Source organism: Thalassophryne amazonica, chromosome 1, assembly GCF_902500255.1.
Source record: "Thalassophryne amazonica chromosome 1, fThaAma1.1, whole genome shotgun sequence".
Lineage (NCBI taxonomy): Eukaryota > Metazoa > Chordata > Actinopteri > Batrachoidiformes > Batrachoididae > Thalassophryne > Thalassophryne amazonica.
In genome coordinates, this window is record NC_047103.1 from 74700021 (window position 1) to 74718656 (window position 18636).

The following is an 18636-nucleotide window of genomic DNA, read 5'->3' on the forward strand; positions in this document are numbered from 1 at the left end:
TGGGTAGTCCATTAAAGTAAATGTAAATGTTATTAAGAAATGATCAGACAAAAGGGGGTTTTCAGGGAGTACTGTTAAGTCTTCAATTTCTATGCCATATGTCAGAACAAGATCTAAAGTGTGGATAAAGTGGTGGGTGGGCTCATTTACATTTTGAGCAAAGCCAATTGAGTCTAATAATAGATTAAATGCAGTGTTGAGACTGTCATTCTCAGCATCTATGTGGATGTTAAAATTGCCCACTATAATTATCTTATCTGAGCTAAGCACTAAGTCAGACAAAAGGTCTGAAAAATCACAAAGAAACTCACAGTAACGACCAGGTGGACGATAGATAACAACAAATAAAACTGGTTTTTGAGACTTCCAATTTGGATGGACAAGACTAAGAGTCAAGCTTTCAAATGAATTAAAGCTCTGTCTGGGTCTTTGATTAATTAATAAGCTGGAGTGGAAGATTGCTGCTAATCCTCCTCCTTGACCCGTGCTTCGAGCATTCTGACAGTTAGTGTGACTCGGGGGTGTTGACTCATTTAAACTAACATATTCATCCTGCTGTAACCAGGTTTCTGTAAGGCAGAATAAATCAATATGTTGATCAATTATTATATCATTTACTAACAGGGACTTAGAAGAGAGAGACCTAATGTTTAATAAACCACATTTAACTGGCCAAGTGGTTAATGCGCTTGGTTTCAGTTCAGAAGGCTCCGGGTTCAAATCCCACCCCTGCCACATTTCTCCATGTAATGTGGAGTTGCGTCAGGAAGGGCATCCGGCGTAAAACCTGTGCCAGTTCAACATGCAGATCCACCTTGGATTTGCTGTGGCGACCCCGAGTGCAAACAAGGGAGCAGCCGAAGGGACTTACTATTTAACTGTTTTAGTCTGTGGTGCAGGTGAAGGTGCTATATTATTTTTTCTTTTTGAATTTTTATGCTTAAATAGATTTTTACTGGTTATTGGTGGTCTGGGAGCAGGCAACGTCTCTACGTGGATGGGGTATTGGGGGGATGGCAAGGGGAGAGAAGCTGCAGAGAGGTGTGTAAGACTACAACTCTGCTTCCTGGTCCCAACCCTGGATAGTCACGATTTGGAGGGTTTAATAAAATTGGCCAGATTTCTAGAGATGAGAGCTGCTCCATCCAAAGTGGGATGGATGCTGTCTCTCCTAACAAGACCAGGTTTTCCCCAGAAGCTTTGCCAATTATCTGTGAAGCCCACCTCATTTTTTGGACACCACCCAGACAGCCAGCAATTCAAGGAGAACATGCGGCTAAACATGTCACTCCCGGTCCGACATTGTTTTTGCAAAGTTACACACCGATTCAATATTAGCTTTAGTGACCTCCGATTGGCGTAACCGGGTGTCATTACTGCTGACGTGAATTACAATCTTACCAAATTTATGCTTAGCCTTAGCCAGCAGTTTCAAATTTCCTTCAGTGTCGCCTGCTCTGGCCCCCGGAAGACATTTGACTATGGTTGCTGGTGTCGCTAACTTCACATTTCTCAAAACAGAGTCGCCAATAACCAGAGTTTGTTCCTCGGCGGGTGTGTCGCAGAGTGGGGAAAAACGGTTAGAGATGTGAACGGGTTGGTGGTGTACAGGGGGCTTCTGTTTAGAACTGCGCTTCTTCCTCACAGTCACCCAGCTGGCCTGTTTTCCCGGCTGCTCGGGTTCTGCTGGGGGACAGCTAATGGCGGCTAAGCTACCTTGGTCCGCACCAACTACAGGGGCCTGGCTAGCTGTAGGATTTTCCAAGGTGCGGAGCCGAGTCTCCAATTCACCCAGCCTGGCCTCCAAAGCTACGAACAGGCTACACTTATTACAAGTACCGTTACTGCTAAAGGAGGCCGAGGAATAACTAAACATTTCACACCCAGCGCAGAAAAGTGTGGGAGAGACAGGAGAAGCCACCATGCTAAACCGGCTAAGAGCTAATAGCTGCGTTAAGCTAGTGGATTCCTAAAAACACACAAAGTGAATAATGTGTAAAGAATTTAGAGGTGATTCAGCAGAGAGAGTGCTTTAGTTAAGGCACGTGAAGATTACACTGTGAAATAAATCGTTATCTAGTTATCTAGATCAATCTAACTACGCAGATTAAACAGCTAACAGATACAGCAAAACACCGCTGTGCTCCGGAACAGGAAGTGATACAATACCGCAGTGAGAGCCAACCACCAGTATCAGTGTTCAGTATCAGTATCAATTTTGACTTGATCAGTGAGTTTAACTGCAGAAAAAAGATGAAAGACCAAGAATAGAGTCTCCATCATAGGGTTCTCCCCAGGATTTTTTTTTTTAACAGCCTAATGGTGAGGTGACTGTAAGTAAGTTTGAGTGGCCCATCAGTAGCCCTGAGGTTTTAGACTACTTGAAATGCTCATCTGACAACCTGGAGGGCTATAACTAATAGAAGATATTTTTCTTCAACATTGAACAACAGACACTCTGGTAAACCATGTTCACACAAACAGAGACTGGACCAAGCATGGGCCCCCAGGTGCCAGTTTAAATTGCTAGCATATTACCCATTGCATCCTTGGAAAAAACACTGTCTGCATTGTGTCCGTTCACCCGGCTGTAAATGTGTACCGGCTGTGGTTGGGGAAGTAAGCCGTGATGGACTGGCATCACGTACCGGAGGAGTTGCAGACTCTCTCATGCTTCTTGCTATGGAATCTGGAGATAAGCACTGACACCCACAGGCCTCAGGGCCTATATAGGAATTATATAGGACCTATAATAGGATCTTCTTCCTGAACCCAAAACGTACCTCTCCAACACATTTCACTCATATCTTTTCATATACATTTGAAACATCCTGCTCACAACAAACATACAAATAAAAAACATCCCTGATGGAGGCAATTGTCACTACCAAGAGTACTATATTTTTTGATAAGCACCATTTCTGAGCCATTTTCTTAGAGGATGGAAGAAAATGACATAACTACAGGGGCAGGGTAAATTACAAAATTATGACATTTGAGGAGCGTGGTCAACAACACAAATGTGAGAGGTGTGAAGGAGAGTAATTGTTCATAATTGAAAAAGATTGGTATCCCTCTCACAATCACTGTGGTTCACTCTAGGATCACTAATTTACACCCACGCTTAAAGCTCTTAAATCCAACCCTGACCTGAAAGCCCGTGCAATTATTCAGTTTGATTTGGATACGACCACACCACATAGTCTACAGATGCTCTGATTTCTGGTTCACAGTCTCTTTATGATAAAGCACTTAAACTAAATGAACAGTTGATTTAACCAACTAACCCCCTATTGACCTTAAATAACTATGAAAACACTCGTCCACTATCACTTCCAGTTCCTGTGCCAGTTTTCAGTCCTTCTTCAACATGTAGGACGTACAGAAACCATCAGGACCCTGAGTACAGGACTATCTCATTGTCTAACAGTCATGGTTGTGAAAAGTGCAAAACTACGACTGGTGCTGTGTCTCCAGATGCAGCTTTAAATACAAGCATTACGCCTGATGCTGTGCCAGTCACTGATACTGTGTGGTCCATTTTTGGTTCTAGTTCTGGTTCCTTGAGCAATAGAAAAGGAGTTGTACAAACTTTTACCATATTTTCAATCATTTATCAAAAGTTGGTATTTTTCCCGATAAACAGCCTCTCCACTTACTGAAATGTTACATAAAATCCTGTATTTATTTTTTGAGCAGCTATAAACTATAAAATAAAAGCTATAAAATGATAATTTTTCACTTGGATGTTTTTTTTTACATTAACCAAAAAACTCTTGCTGAAATTAAAAGTTGTCTTTTTTTTTTTTTTTTTACCTCCAAGGTCCTCTTCAAGACAGGTCCATCAAGGCTTACTGATTTCTAATTAGGGGTTAGCTAAACAGGCGGCACAGTGCCTCAGTGGTTGGCACTGTTGCCTCACAGCAAGAAGGTCATGGAATAGCTTCCCACCTGGGCATTTCTGTGTGAAGGTGGCATGTTCTCCCCATGTTTGTGTGGGTTCCCTCCAGGTTCTCTAGCTTCCTCCCGCCTCCAAAGACATGCAGGTTTGGTGAATTGGAAACTTTAAATTAGATTAGATGAGATAGAACTTTATTAATCCCTTGGGAAGTCTCCTTCAGGGAAATTAAGGTTTCAGCAGCACTGTATCAAATCAAATCAAATCAATTTTATTTATATAGCGCCAATCACAACAAATAGTTGCCCCAAGGCGCTTTATATTGTAAGGCAAGGCCATACAGTAATTACGGAAAAACCCCAACAGTCAAAACGACCCCCTGTGAGCAAGCACTTGGCAACAGTGGGAAGGAAAAACTCCCTTTTAACAGGAAGAAACCTCCAGCAGAACCAGGCTCAGGGAGGTGCAGTCTTCGGCTGGGACTGGTTGGGGCTGAGGGAGAGAACCAGGAAAAAGACATGCTGTGGAGGGGAGCAGAGATCAATCACTAATGATTAAATGCAGAGTGGTGCATACAGAGCAAAAAGAGAAAGAAACACTCAGTGCATCATGGGAACCCCCCAGCAGTCTAAGTCTATAGCAGCATAACTAAGGGATGGTTCAGGGTCACCTGAGACCAGCCCTAACTATAAGCTTTAGCAAAAAGGAAAGTTTTAAGCCTAATCTTAAAAGTAGAGAGGGTGTCTGTCTCCCTGATCTGAATTGGGAGCTGGTTCCACAGGAGAGGAGCCTGAAAGCTGAAGGCTCTGCCTCCCATTCTACTCTTACAAACCCTAGGAACTACAAGTAAGCCTGCAGTCTGAGAGCGAAGCGCTCTATTGGGGTGATATGGTACTATGAGGTCCCTAAGATAAGATGGGACCTGATTATTCATAACCTTATAACTGTATAGCAGCACACAGGGCACACAGAGCATCAAAAGTGAAAGTTAAAAAAATTGCTGATATAAATAAAAATACCAGACAGTAATTAACGTAAGTGTGAGTCAGGTTGTTTGTTTGCCCTCAGACAGACTGGCATCCTGTCCAGGGTGTTCCCCGTCTCTCGCCCTTTGACTGCTGAGATAGGCTCTGCCCCCCAGTACCCTTAACTGGAGTAAGTGGGTATAGACAATGAATGTTAGCTGAACAGCTGAGTTGTGCCAACCACTGGCCTTCATTATCTAGAGTAAATACAATCAGGTGGTGTGTTAAGTTGTGGTCCTACCACTGAGCAAGGGTTGGTTGCGTTTGTAGGTTATAGGCAGTGGACCCTGCCGCTCCTGTCGCTGGTTCAGAACTCTTCCCAGGTGACCCGTGTGACACAGGCTGCCAACTGTCAAACTATGCAGGTACACTGGCTCCACAAAGTGGCTCAGCAAGGCCCCCTGCAGACCCAAGATGTTCCACCTGAGGGGGAATGGGATGGCGATCAGAGAGAGCGGATGAAGTCAGAAAAAAAGCAGAGTAAGAAAAATGTTGGGGGAAGGGAGGAGGAGAAACGGCAAATGAAGAGGAGATGGGTAGCGAGAGACAGATGCGGGAGCTTCAGTGTCAGGTAGAGACAATTTGATCATTATCTCAATGTGGGACGTGATGAATAGCTGCCAACATTGGACAGACAACACACACACACAAACACATGCACACACATCCTGTTGGAAAACACAAACCATCAGCAGCAACAAAAACACTGCCAAAGGTCAGTACATCAGCATTCATTACACGGAACAACACATTACCATGTGTGTGCATTCATCAGTGCCATGGAGGTTAATGCACTGCAGGGAGCTGCAGGCTCGCCGGCAATTGATCAGCACGAGGGCGATCACCTCGAGGTTCGTTTTAGTGAGATCCACAAGTGACACAAAAATCCCAGTGTGGCTCACGCTGCCAGCTGCAGAGACGCCACCCGAGCCAGCTGGTCATGTGCCACCTACTGTTGAAATCTCCACTATTTAACCAGCAGACGCTAATTTATGGATGGAAAATGATAATTACCGTGTTTATTATCATTCCTGTCCTTGAGAGAGAGAGAGAGAGAGAGAGAGAGAGACAGAGAGAGAGAGAGAGAGAACAGCATTGTGTGTACCTGCGTTGTGCACTCTCCGGTGCATCCGGCTAATGAACTTACGCGAGACTCGACATTATGCTACTAATATGTCCATCATTGTTCTTTTTGTTAATTAGTGTCTGTTGATCATGGATGGAATTATAGTGAGAGCTTGTTTCTTCCTCTGTGACTTAATAATCACTCATTACGGCTTCTTTTCCTTCTCGAATAGTTAATTAACATGATTGGTTTTCTGTGAATGTCTAAACAGCCAAGTGGAGCGCTGTTTTACATTTTTTCTTTCCCTGCAATCTGTCAGCAGAATCTGTCCTCTCTCTGCAAACAGTGAGGAGGAGCTACGTTTGAAGTCGACATAAACCCCCCCCCCAAAAAACAGGATGAATTTAACCTGAAATATTAATTTACCCAGAAAGCCACACCATGAATCAGAAACATCTTTTAATCTCATGCAAGAAAACACAGCCATCTGGTCCGGGCGTGTGAATTCCGAGCCTCTCCTCTCTCCTTCTCCCTCCATCTATCCTTTCTTCCCCTCCCCCCGTAAACGCCAGCCATTAAAGTAATGTGTTCATTTGCATAAAACTGCGGCGGAATGGAGAACATCATCGCTATATGAAAGCCATTTAGGCCTCTCAATTAAATCCAGCTGTCGACTTCAAGTCAAATATTAGCACAGGAGCGTCAGCGAGCGTCGACTCGCCACCCCGGCTTAAGAAAACAAAATGATCATCAGGAGGAGTAATAATGAAGGGAGACATTATGGAGTACAGCGGTTGTTAGCATAACATCCACGATTGGGGCGAAGACCTTTAAGGGGCCCCGTGGTTGGAGCAGATCTCGCTGTAATGAAGTGTGGGAAGTGGAGAAAATAAAAAGTAATGGCAGCTTGCAAAAATGAGTGTGACAGAGGACAAAAAGAGCAGAGGGTTCGCTGCAAGATCAGAGCGCCGCTGTGTGCAGGAGCGCTCTTAAACTCCTTTCAGCCCCCCCGCCACCCTGACCTTGATAAACTAGCCCTCAGTGACCCACTCACTTAACGACAGTCACCGATCATTTACAGCCATTTAAAAAAAAAGAAAGCAGCAAGAGAACACACCGCTGCCCGCACCGGCGGGATGTATGGAAGGCAGAAAGGCAGGATGTCCCCTCTCCCTCCCCGTCACTCCATTTCTTTTTTTTTTTTTTTTTTTTTTGGGAGAGTAATTGCTTTCACCCCCGCTGGTGACCTGGGTAGATTTAATCACACTATCTCCAGCCCCGGCCGACTGAATCAAATTGGTCAAATTAACAGCGTCTCGGCAGGAGAAGGGTTCACCTCTCCATGTCTGTCCCTCTCTTCCTTGGTTGTGTTTGTGCCAGTCCTCTCACATTCACACAAGCGGCTCAGCTGCCATCCTGTTCGGCTCAGTTGGCACAGTGTGATGCTTACTAAGCTAAATTCATGGGTTCATTTCCTGCTGAGGCACAGTCACGGCAGAAAAACTGAGGCTATATTAGACACAGACTGCAGTTTATTTATTTATTTCGTTATTTGAAAATGCAGCATCAAGAGTGGAAGTAAAGATTTGGTGTTTGTTGCAGTATAGATTCTGTTTTGTCTTTGTTTTCTGTTTTGGTGATTACATGAAGAAATTAGGTTTTTGTTGTTGGTTGTTTGTTGCTATTAATAAAAAAATAACTATTCGTAAGGTTTTCTTAGGAATCAAAGCACTAAACAAAATCAAATCCAGTAGTAAAAGAGTAAATGCCAATACATACATGACAACAACATACAAAAATCCCATATTAAAGCACTGATAATACAGAAAAAAGGTGAGATTTGGAAAATGGGGGAAATTAATTTCTGTGAAATTTGGTGGCAGGTGATTTGGTGATTATCTGTTGGTGTGAATCCAGATTTTGATCTTTGGTCTTATTGTTGTGAAAGTGTAGGAACACGGACCCACAACAGGGGGCGACAATGAACGGACAATGGAGGAATCAAATATACTGTTTTTACTGTTGTGAAAAAAGGGCACAACAAATACAACTGATAACAATAGAGAGATCAAGTCTAATTCAAAGGTGTCGTGTGGCAGGCTCGACGATAGGAGACGTCTGTCCAAGTCGAACCGGAACCAACCCGATCTCCGCCGCCACCGGACCCCGGGGATACTGGAGCCGCCAAGTCCCGAATTCCCAGGTGGCCACTGCCTCCGCTCGCCAGATCCGGTACTGCTGGCAGGAAACAGAAACAGTCAGGTGTGGATGCGGCTGCACCCAGCAACACGGAGGGTGGAGAGTCCACCTCCACCTCTCGTCAGGAAAATACTGGTGAGTGCAGGAGTGTGAGTACTTATCCAAGAAGTCCAATACAATCTCCCGCTGTACCACTCACTATCTGCTATCCAACACACAAGCAACAAGGTATTATCGTCAAGAATACAATCGGCTGAGTACGTTACCTCTTAGGTATGGCGATATCTCGGCAAATGAGGTGGAGATGCCGTCCTGCTGATATACCTCCGTCTTGATTGGGATCAGCTGTCTCTAGTGATGGATGACAGCTGTCGTCCTGGCTGCTCCTGTGAGGCGGTAGCGCCCTCTGGTGCCTGGAGCCCGCACTCCAGGCAGGGCGCCCTCTAGTGGTGGTGGGCCAGCAGTACCTCCTCTTCAGCGGCCCACACAACAGGACCCCCCCCTCAACGGGCGCCTCCTGGCGCACGACCGGGTTTGTCAGGGTGGCGACGGTAGAAGTCGGCCAGGAGGGCCGGGTCCAGGATGAAGCCCTTCTTCACCCAGGAGCGTTCTTCGGGGCCGTACCCCTCCCAGTCCACCAAGCACTGAAAACCCCGGCCCATTCGTCGAACGTCAAGGAGCCGGCGCACGGTCCAGGCCGGCTCTCCGTCGATGATCCGGGCAGGAGGTGGCGCCGGACCCGGAGTGCAGAGGGGTGAGGTGTGATGGGGTTTAATCCTGGAGACATGGAAAACCGGATGAATCCGCAGTGAGGCCGGAAGCTGGAGCCTCACTGCGGCGGGATTGATGACCTTGAGAATCTTGTAAGGTCCAATGTATCGCTCCTGCAGTTTCGGGGAGTCCACTTGAAGGGGAATGTCCTTGGTGGACAACCATACCTCCTGCCCAGGACGGTACGTGGGAGCCGGGGCCCGCCGCCGGTCTGCATGGTTCTTCGCCCTCGTCCGGGCCCTCAACAAAGCAGAACGGGCAGCACGCCACACCCAACGGCACTTTTGTAGGTGGGCCTGGACCGAGGGCACACCGACCTCCCCCTCAACCACCGGAAACAACGGGGGTTGATACCCCAAGCGCACCTCGAAGGGGGAGAGGCCGGTGGCGGACGACACTTGGCTGTTGTGGGCGTACTCGATCCAGGCCAGGTGGGTACTCCAGGCCGTCGGGTGCGCGGCTGTCACACAGCGTAGGGTCTGCTCCATCTCCTGGTTGGCCCGTTCTGCTTGTCCGTTGGTTTGGGGGTGATACCCGGACGAGAGACTGACCGTGGCCCCCAGTTCCCGGCAAAAGCTCCTCCAAACATGCGAGGAGAACTGGGGACCGCGATCGGAGACGATGTCTGATGGTATCCCATGCAGACGGACGACGTGGAGGACTAGGAGGTCCGCTGTCTCCTGGGCCGTTGGTAGCTTCGGGAGGGCCACGAAGTGGGCCGCCTTGGAGAATCGGTCCACTATCGTGAGGACGACGGTGTTTCCCTGGGACAGCGGGAGACCCGTGCCGAAATCCAGGCCGATGTGAGACCATGGGCGATGAGGCACGGGCAGCGGCTGTAGCAATCCCGGTGTCTTGCGGTGGTCCGCCTTGCCCCTGGCGCAGGTGGTACAGGCCTGGATGTAACCCCGGACGTCGGCCTCCAGGGACGCCCACCAGAAGCGCTGCCGGACGACTGCCATGGTTCTTCGCACCCCAGGATGACAGGAGAGCTTAGAACCGTGACAGAAGTCCAAAACTGCAGCCCTGGCTTCTGGTGGGACGTAAAGTTGTTCTTCGGTCCGGTTCCGGGGTCCGGGTCTCGTGTCAGGGCCTCCCGGACGGTCTTCTCCACGTCCCAGGTGAGAGCGGCCACGATAGCGGACTCCGGGATGATGGGTTCCGGGGGATCCGACGGCTCCGTTTTGACCTCATCTTCATGTACCCGGGACAAGGCATCCGATCTTTGGTTTTTGGTCCCGGGACGGTAGGTGATCCGGAAGTCAAAACGGCCGAAGAACAGTGACCAGCGGGCTTGCCTGGGGTTCAGCCGCTTGGCGGTCCTGATATACTCCAGGTTCCGGTGGTCAGTGAAGACCGTGAATGGCACGGACGTTCCCTCCAACAGATGTCTCCACTCCTCAAGAGCCTCTTTCACCGCAAGGAGCTCTCGATTGCCGACGTCATAGTTCCGTTCGGCTGGGGTCAACCTGCGGGAAAAATAGGCACACGGTGTGAAGGACCTTATCGGTCTTCCGCTCTGGGATAGCACGGCTCCTATCCCTGAGTCCGAGGCGTCCACTTCAACCACTAACTGGCGATTAGGATCGGGCTGCACCAGAACAGGTGCAGACGAGAAGCGCCGTTTCAACTCCTTGAATGCGACATCGCACCGATCCGACCAGGTGAAGGGGACTTTTGGTGAGGTCAGGGCTGTCAGGGGGCTAACTACCTGACTGTAGCCCTTAATGAACCTCCTGTAGAAATTAGCAAAGCCTAGGAACTGTTGCAATTTCCTACGGCTTGTGGGTTGGGGCCAGTCTCTCACCGCCGCAACCTTGGCCGGATCAGGAGCGACGGAGTTGGAGGAGATGATGAACCCCAGGAAGGACAAAGAAGTGCGGTGGAACTCACACTTCTCGCCCTTCACAAACAGCCGGTTCTCCAACAACCGCTGCAGGACCTGACGTACATGCCTGACATGAGTCTCAGGATCCGGAGAAAAGATGAGTATATCGTCTAGATATACGAAGACGAACCGGTGCAGGAAGTCCCGCAAGACGTCGTTAACCAAGGCTTGGAACGTCGTGGGGGCGTTTGTGAGGCCGAACGGCAATGACCAGGTTACTCAAAGTGACCTAAGGGGGTGTTAAATGCCGTTTTCCACTCGTCTCCCTTCCGGATCCGAACCAGATGATACGCATTTCTAAGATCAAGCTTGGTAAAAATTTTGGCTCCATGCAGGGGTGTGAACACCGAATCCAACAGGGGCAACGGGTATCGGTTGCGAACCGTGATTTCGTTCAGCCCCCTATAATCAATGCATGGACGAAGTCCGCCGTCTTTTTACCCACAAAAAAGAAACCTGCGCCCATCGGGGAGGTGGAATTCCGGATCAACCCGGCAGCTAACGAGTCCCGGATGTAGGTCTCCATTGATTCACGCTCAGGCCGTGAGAGGTTGTACAGCCTACTGGACGGGAACTCACTGCCCGGAACCAAATCAATGGCACAATCGTACGGACGGTGGGGGGGAAGCGTGAGAGCCAGATCCTTGCTGAACACGTCGACAAGGTCGTGGTACTCCACCGGCACCGTCCCAGATTGGGCGGGACTCTGACCTCCTCCTTAGCTTGGGAGCCGGGAGGAACCGAGGAACCTAGACACACCCGATGGCAGGTCTCGCTCCACTGAACCACTACCCCGGACGGCCAATCAATCCGGGGATTGTGCTTCAACATCCAGGGAAAACCTAAAACCACACGGGAAGTGGCCTGAGTCACAAAAAACTCGATCACCTCCCGGTGGTTTCCTGACACCACCAGCGTTACAGGTGGTGTCTTATGCGTGATCGGAGGGAGTAGGGAGCCATCTACTGCCCGAACCTGTACAGGCGAGGTAAGCGCCACCAGAGGGAGCCATATCTCCCTGGCCCATCTGCTATCCAACAGATTCCCCTCAGAGCCCGTGTCCACCAGTGCTGGGGCCTTCAGGGTCGAGTCCTCATAAAGGATCGTAACTGGGAGTCGTGTGGCGATGTGGGTGTGTCCCACGTGAATGTCTCGGCCCACCCCTAGCCCAGTTTCTAGGGGCGGGCGTTGGAGTTTAACCGCTCGGGGCAGTCTCTCATATGGTGCTCTATTGCACCACAAACAAAACAAGCTCCATGGGCCCGTCTCCTCTGTGCATCTGGTGCCCTAAATGTTGCCCTACTCGTGTCCATAGCTTCGTCAGTAGGGGGAGCTGTGGCCCCACGGAGCGCAGGGGCCGTGGAGCGTGGGGAAGGCGGAGCGCGGTCGGAACCAGAAGGGAGAGTGACGGCGCATACCCGGCCACGCCCTTCGTCTCGTTCCCGCCGACGTTCTTCTAACCGGTTGTCTAACCGTATGACGAGATCGATGAGCCCATCTAAGTCCTGCGGTTCGTCCTTAGCCACCAGGTGCTCCTTAAGAACCAAAGACAGTCCGTTTACAAAGGCGGCGTGGAGGGCAGTGCTATTCCAGCCGGATCTCGCAGCCGCAATGCGGAAGTCGACTGCATAGGCAGCTGCGCTCCGGCGCCCCTGTCTCATTGACAGTAGCACGGTTGAAGCGGTCTCGCCTCTATTAGGGTGATCGAACACGGTTCTGAGCTCCCTTACAAACCCATCGTATGTCAGAAGGAGCCATGAAGTCTGCTCCCAGAGCGCTGTAGCCCAAGCGCGTGCCTCCCCGCGAAGCAGGTTTATAACATAAGCTACTTTACTAGCATCGGTCGCGTACATAACGGGACGCTGTGCGAAGACGAGCGAACACTGCATCAGAAAATCCGCGCACGTCTCCACACAGCCTCCGTACGGCTCTGGGGGGCTTATGTATGCTTCCGGGGAAGGTGGGAGAGGTCGTTGAACAACCAGTGGAACGTCAACGCTACGCACAGGGTCTGCGGGAGGGAGAGCCGCAGCGGCGCCCGGAGGGCGCGCTTCCACCTGCGTGGCGAGAGCCTCCACCCTGCGGTTCAGGAGGACGTTCTGCTCGGTCATCAAATCTAACCGAGTCGTGAAAGCGGTGAGGATCCGCTGCAACTCACCGATTACCCCTCCCGCGGACACCTGCGCGTCCTGTTCTTCCATTAACCGTTCAACAGCCGGTTGACGCCCCTCGGGATCCATGACGCTGGCCGAGATATCCTGTTGTGAAAGTGTAGGAACACGGACCCACAACAGGGGGCGACAATGAACGGACAATGGAGGAATCAAATATACTGTTTTTACTGTTGTGAAAAAAGGGCACAACAAATACAACTGATAACAATAGAGAGATCAAGTCTAATTCAAAGGTGTCGTGTGGGCAGGCTCGACGATAGGAGACGTCTGTCCAAGTCGAACCGGAACCAACCCGATCTCCGCCGCCACCGGACCCCGGGGATACTGGAGCCGCCAAGTCCCGAATTCCCAGGTGGCCACTGCCTCCGCTCGCCGGATCCGGTACTGCTGGCAGGAAACAGAAACAGTCAGGTGTGGATGCGGCTGCACCCAGCAACACGGAGGGTGGAGAGTCCACCTCCACCTCTCGTCAGGAAAATACTGGTGAGTGCAGGAGTGTGAGTACTTATCCAAGAAGTCCAATACAATCTCCCGCTGTACCACTCACTATCTGCTATCCAACACACAAGCAACAAGGTATTATCGTCAAGAATACAATCGGCTGAGCCAGCAGTACCTCCTCTTCAGCGGCCCACACAACACTTATATCTGGATTCTTTTGATCCTGATCCTGCCATTGATCTTTGATTCCAAATCAGAGCAATAATCCACTGCCACAATAGTCCAAAATAATCAACAGTAGGCCTAATATTATTCATCACTTCATAAATAACTAGTCTGATTTGTAAAGCAGTAGCACACATCTAATTAGAGGCCTATAAAATACACACTATACTTCATAAATAATCACAAGTAATCCTAAAGTAATGTTAAGTGGCAAATGTCTGAGAAACAACTTCCACTGGACAATGACAAAGCAGACAGCACAACAACAACAATAACAACAACAAAAACTGGATGATCATCTGAATCCAGCTGTCGTCCTGCTTTTCTCTGCTGTCTTATAAAGTGCTGAATCCTGCGAAAAGGTCATTAAAAGCTGCTAACAAGTTTTTCATTGGATTCAGGTTGTGTGTGTTGGGGGGTGTGGCTGGATATTTTTGTGTTCTTTTCTTTTCTTTGCTCTCCAGGTGGCATGAGAACTGATTTGTCTGTGGAGAAGGTGCTGGCTGAAGAATCCTTCACCCTTATCAACATCATGTGTAGCACCTGTGAATGGTGCTCACATGCAACCTTAAAGACTTTCAGCTGAAGCAGATAATTGGATGGCGTTCTGCATTTTAAGTCATGTGTGATTCAAGCAGAACTGCCGGGAACTCGACCTTGTGATGTTCGTTTGTGAGACGCTGAGGACCGCGCCTGGGTTTGACACATCGTGCCTCTGAAGGAAGAAGGGTGAGGGACACATGCTGTCAGCACACATCAGAGGTGATTAATTGTTTGACTAATTGTTAATAGTAACTTGGTATTTTGTTACGCAGTATATTTGAATTGTGATGAGAGTTGTGCAGCTCGCTTCTCACTGCCGTGGCGTGCGGACCGGTGATCCTCCACCTGTTGTGAGAAGCTGCTCATTTGCATAAAGCTTAAAATACAGACCTGAATGTGTTGCTGATGGTGTGTGTCTTTTGAAGGATATTGGTTGTAACTGCTGACTTACCTCACCTCTTCTATCCTTCGCAGAGAGTCGGTTTGTCGTGTCCACCTGGGGGGTGTTTGGCGGAACAGTGAGTCCAGAAGCGCCGGGCTTCGATCCTTTTGGGCGCTGGAGAGCGTGCCAGCCTTCACTCCACCAGAATGACGCTAGTTTTAGTTTTTACACTATATTATGCACCAGCGGGTGGAATAAATAAATTGTTTTTGTTATTGGAACCGCTTTCTGGTTATTTTTAGCACTGGGTTCCGTCTGACGCAGGTCCGCTCCTCAACCCGCGTCGACACATAACAGTAGTTCCCGGCCATTCCATAATGGACCCAGCGGCAGAAGCGGTTCCTTTTGCCGAAAAAGTTCAAGAACACTTGGAGAAAATATGGGAGCAATTACAGCATCTCGCAAACCAAATTAAACAAACAGACGCCCGTGTTACGGAGCTCGCAGCGCAAGCCGTTCCGCTTCCTGCTGCTCCAGCTGCGGCATCATCGATACTGGTGCAGATAACTCCGTCACCCAGAGATTCGGCGTCCGAACCGATTATTTGTCATCCGGAGCCTTATGCGGGAGACGTCGAAGCCGGCTTCCTTCTCTTCTGATGGGAGTCGTGTGTCATATGTGACAAATTTGCTCCGAGGTGACACCTTAGCTTGGGTCACAGCGTTGTGGAGTAACAACTCGCCATTGTTAGGATCCTTTAAGGCTTTCTCCCGGGAGTTCCGACTGGTTTTTGACCATCCGGTGAAAACGAATACCGTTGGTCAACGGTTGCTGAATCTCAGGCAGGGGAGGCGGAGTGCGGCGGAGTATTCCGTGGACTTTCGGATTTTTTCTGCTCAGTCTGGTTGGAATGCCGCAGCTTTACGAGGCGTGTTTGTAGATGGGTTAAATGAGTCATTAAAAGACGAGCTGGCAGTCCGTGACGAGCCAAACGATTTAGATGAGCTAATATCGTTGGTGATTCGTCTAGATGATCGGATGAAGGAGCGTGGACGCGAGAGAGGACGCCCATCAGAGCGGGTTTTTTCATCTCGGGGCTTTCCCCGACACAGATCTGGGCCGCCTCTTCTTCGCCCCACTGAGGCTCCTCCGACGGGACCACTGGCTCCTCCTGTTGACGAGCCCATGCAGCTCGGACAAGCAGAGATTACTGTATTGCCCCGACATATAAACGTCAAGAAAAATAATGGTGACGTATCTCCAGGTGTTCTGGGACAGGCAAAATAACACACATAAAAAAAAAAAAAAAAAAATCTAGTACGGGTTAATGTTTTGTTTTCTTTAAATAGGGGTTATAATTTGTTTGGGGAGTCAGAGGCATGTCTGGTGGAGTGAATTGTTAGGCGGATAGAAGCCCGTCTGGGCTCACTTAATCGTTAATTTTTTATGTGTTTTTAGGTATTTTCTGTTTGGGTTGTTGGGTCGTTTTATTTTGTTGTTTTTTATTTCCCTACATCCCTAACCCCAACCTCACTTGCCCCAAGACCGTTTGTCTTGTGGGTTGTGGGGTGGTGCAGGTTGGTCACGCTGAGCGTTCTCAGAAGACCTCTGCACCTAGGGGGGGGGGGGGGGGTGTTAGGGACGTTTTTCTTGGTTTGGTTAGGGCCCGGTTCCACTCCAGCCTCGGTGAGCCTTTGTACTGTTCGTCATTGGTGTTGCCGGGGGTGGTGCAGCGGGAACATACCTCAGTCGGAGGGGTGGGCCGATCTGTTGCCGTTCGCCATTTCGGAAGTTCCACCCCTCCCGAGAGGCTGGGGTATGGTCGAGTTGGGGCACCGGACGTATTTCCGGTTTTCCGCTGCGCCTTGGGGTTGGGGCTGGGTTAGTTTTTCCTGTTCCCTTCCCCGGCTTAATGTTTTGAGCCGTTCGCCAAAATTGAGCCGCCGAGGGGCTCTGGGAGGGACCTAGGGTCTTTCGGGGTGCCGGGGAGGGTAACAGGGTTTACGGTCGTTTTATATCCCCCCGGGGTTGTTTTTGGTAGACCTCCGGGGGTTGAATTTTGATTTTGTTCTGTTTCCTTCCGGGTTCCACCTCCAGGGTTGATGGGACGGTCCTCTGGGGGGGAATTGGTTTGGGGCCAACTAGCCAAGTGTGGCCGGGTCTGGGGTTCCGGGGTTGTGGGGAGGGTACCTCCTGGGGTTGATGGTACGGTCCTCTGGGGGGCGCCGTTTGCTCCATGTACACCTGGGGACCTTTGTGGGATTCTGGTTCTGGCTGTTCCTCCTGGAACTGGCGGTAAAGGCCTTCGGGGGGGGGGGGGGGGGGGGTTGGGCTCTGCAGGTCGTTCTGGGGGGGTTGTTTGTTATTTCTCTTTTATGCATTTATGTTTGTATTGTGTTTGTGGGGCTGTGTTGGGTTTTTGTGTTTGGGAGTTTTTCTTTTCTTCCCGGGGTTTGATGGGACGGTCCCCTGGGGAGGTTTTGGGTGGGTTTTGTGTTTTTTCCTGTGTGTTGGATTGTACTGGGGAATGTTTTGGGGCTTTTGTTGATGCCAGCCGGCCTTCCAGCTGCGGTGCCCTGTCCTGCTGTCTGTGGTGGACCTTGGGAGCATGGTGCTGTCTGCTTCCTGACAAGGACCCCCGGAGGGAGGTGCTGTTCTCGGGCCTGGTCTGTTCGGTCGCCGGGAGGCTTCCCGTTAAAGGGGGGGTACTGTTGTGTGTTGGGGGGTGTGGCTGGATATTTTGGTGTTCTTTTCTTTTCTTTGCTCTCCAGGTAGCATGAGAACTGATTTGTCTGTGGAGAAGGTGCTGGCTGAAGAATCCTTCACCCTTATCAACATCATGTGTAGCACCTGTGAATGGTGCTCACATGCAACCTTAAAGACTTTCAGCTGAAGCAGATAATTGGATGGCGTTCTGCATTTAAGTCATGTGTGATTCAAGCAGAACTGCCAGGAACTCGACCTTGTGATGTTTGTTTGTGAGACGCTGAAGACCGCGCCTGGGTTTGACACATCGTGCCTCTGAAGGAACAAGGGTGAGGGACACATGCTGTCAGCACACATCAGAGGTGATTAATTGTTTGACTAATTGTTGATAGTAACTTGGTATTTTGTTACGCAGTATATTTGAATTGTGATGAGAGTTGTGCAGCTCGCTTCTCACTGCCGTGGCGTGCGGACCGGTGATCCTCCACCTGTTGTGAGAAGCTGCTCATTTGCATAAAGCTTAAATACAGACCTGAATGTGTTGCTGATGGTGTGTGTCTTTTGAAGGATATTGGTTGTAACTGCTGACTTACCTCACCTCTTCTATCCTTCGCAGAGAGTCGGTTTGTCGTGTCCACCTGGGGGGTGTTTGGCGGAACAGTGAGTCCAGAAGTGCCGGGCTTCGATCCTTTTGGGCGCTGGAGAGCGTGCCAGCCTTCACTCCACCAGAATGACGCTAGTTTTAGTTTTTACACTATATTATGCACCAGCGGGTGGAATAAATAAATTGTTTTTGTTATTGGAACCGCTTTCTGGTTATTTTTAGCGCTGGGTTCCGTCTGACGCAGGTCCGCTCCTCAACCCGCGTCGACACATAACACAGGTGTGTTGGAGCAGGGAGACAACTAAGAGTGTCAGGAAGGTAGATCTCGAGGACCGAACTTGGACACCCCTTCATTAGACAATCAGAATTAAAGCTCATGATGTTCCTGCTGATCCTCATTGTTTTGATCCTTAACACAGGATCAAAGCAACACAGACAAATTTGCAAAAACAAAAAAACAGAAGCACCTTGTTGAGGTTCAACGATCAGCGGTCAGAGTCAAAGATGAGTCATCAGGATCACAGATCGGGATCAAAGTTCAGGAATCAGGTACAAACACCAGCAATAATCATATGTGATTGCAATCAAAGGCCACATCCAAAGGGCAAAGTCAGAACCAGATCAAAGAAAAACATCAACAGCAATGTAAATATTGGACTGGAGGACCTTGGTGGAAATATGGACCCTCTGAGTATATTTAAATTTTAATAAAAA

At 49.4% G+C, this 18636-nt stretch overlaps 1 protein-coding gene across 3 annotated transcripts in view; it reads right to left on the bottom strand.

Annotated features, from left to right (window-relative positions):
- adarb2 (adenosine deaminase RNA specific B2 (inactive)) overlaps positions 1-18636 on the bottom strand; it is an 870518-nt gene that overhangs the window by 34077 nt on the left and 817805 nt on the right. For all 3 annotated transcript variants that reach the window (XM_034171864.1, XM_034171857.1, XM_034171872.1), the window contains one exon: positions 5165-5346. In XM_034171864.1, coding sequence (XP_034027755.1) covers positions 5165-5346 — 182 coding nt within the window. The remainder of the gene's footprint in view (positions 1-5164; positions 5347-18636) is intronic.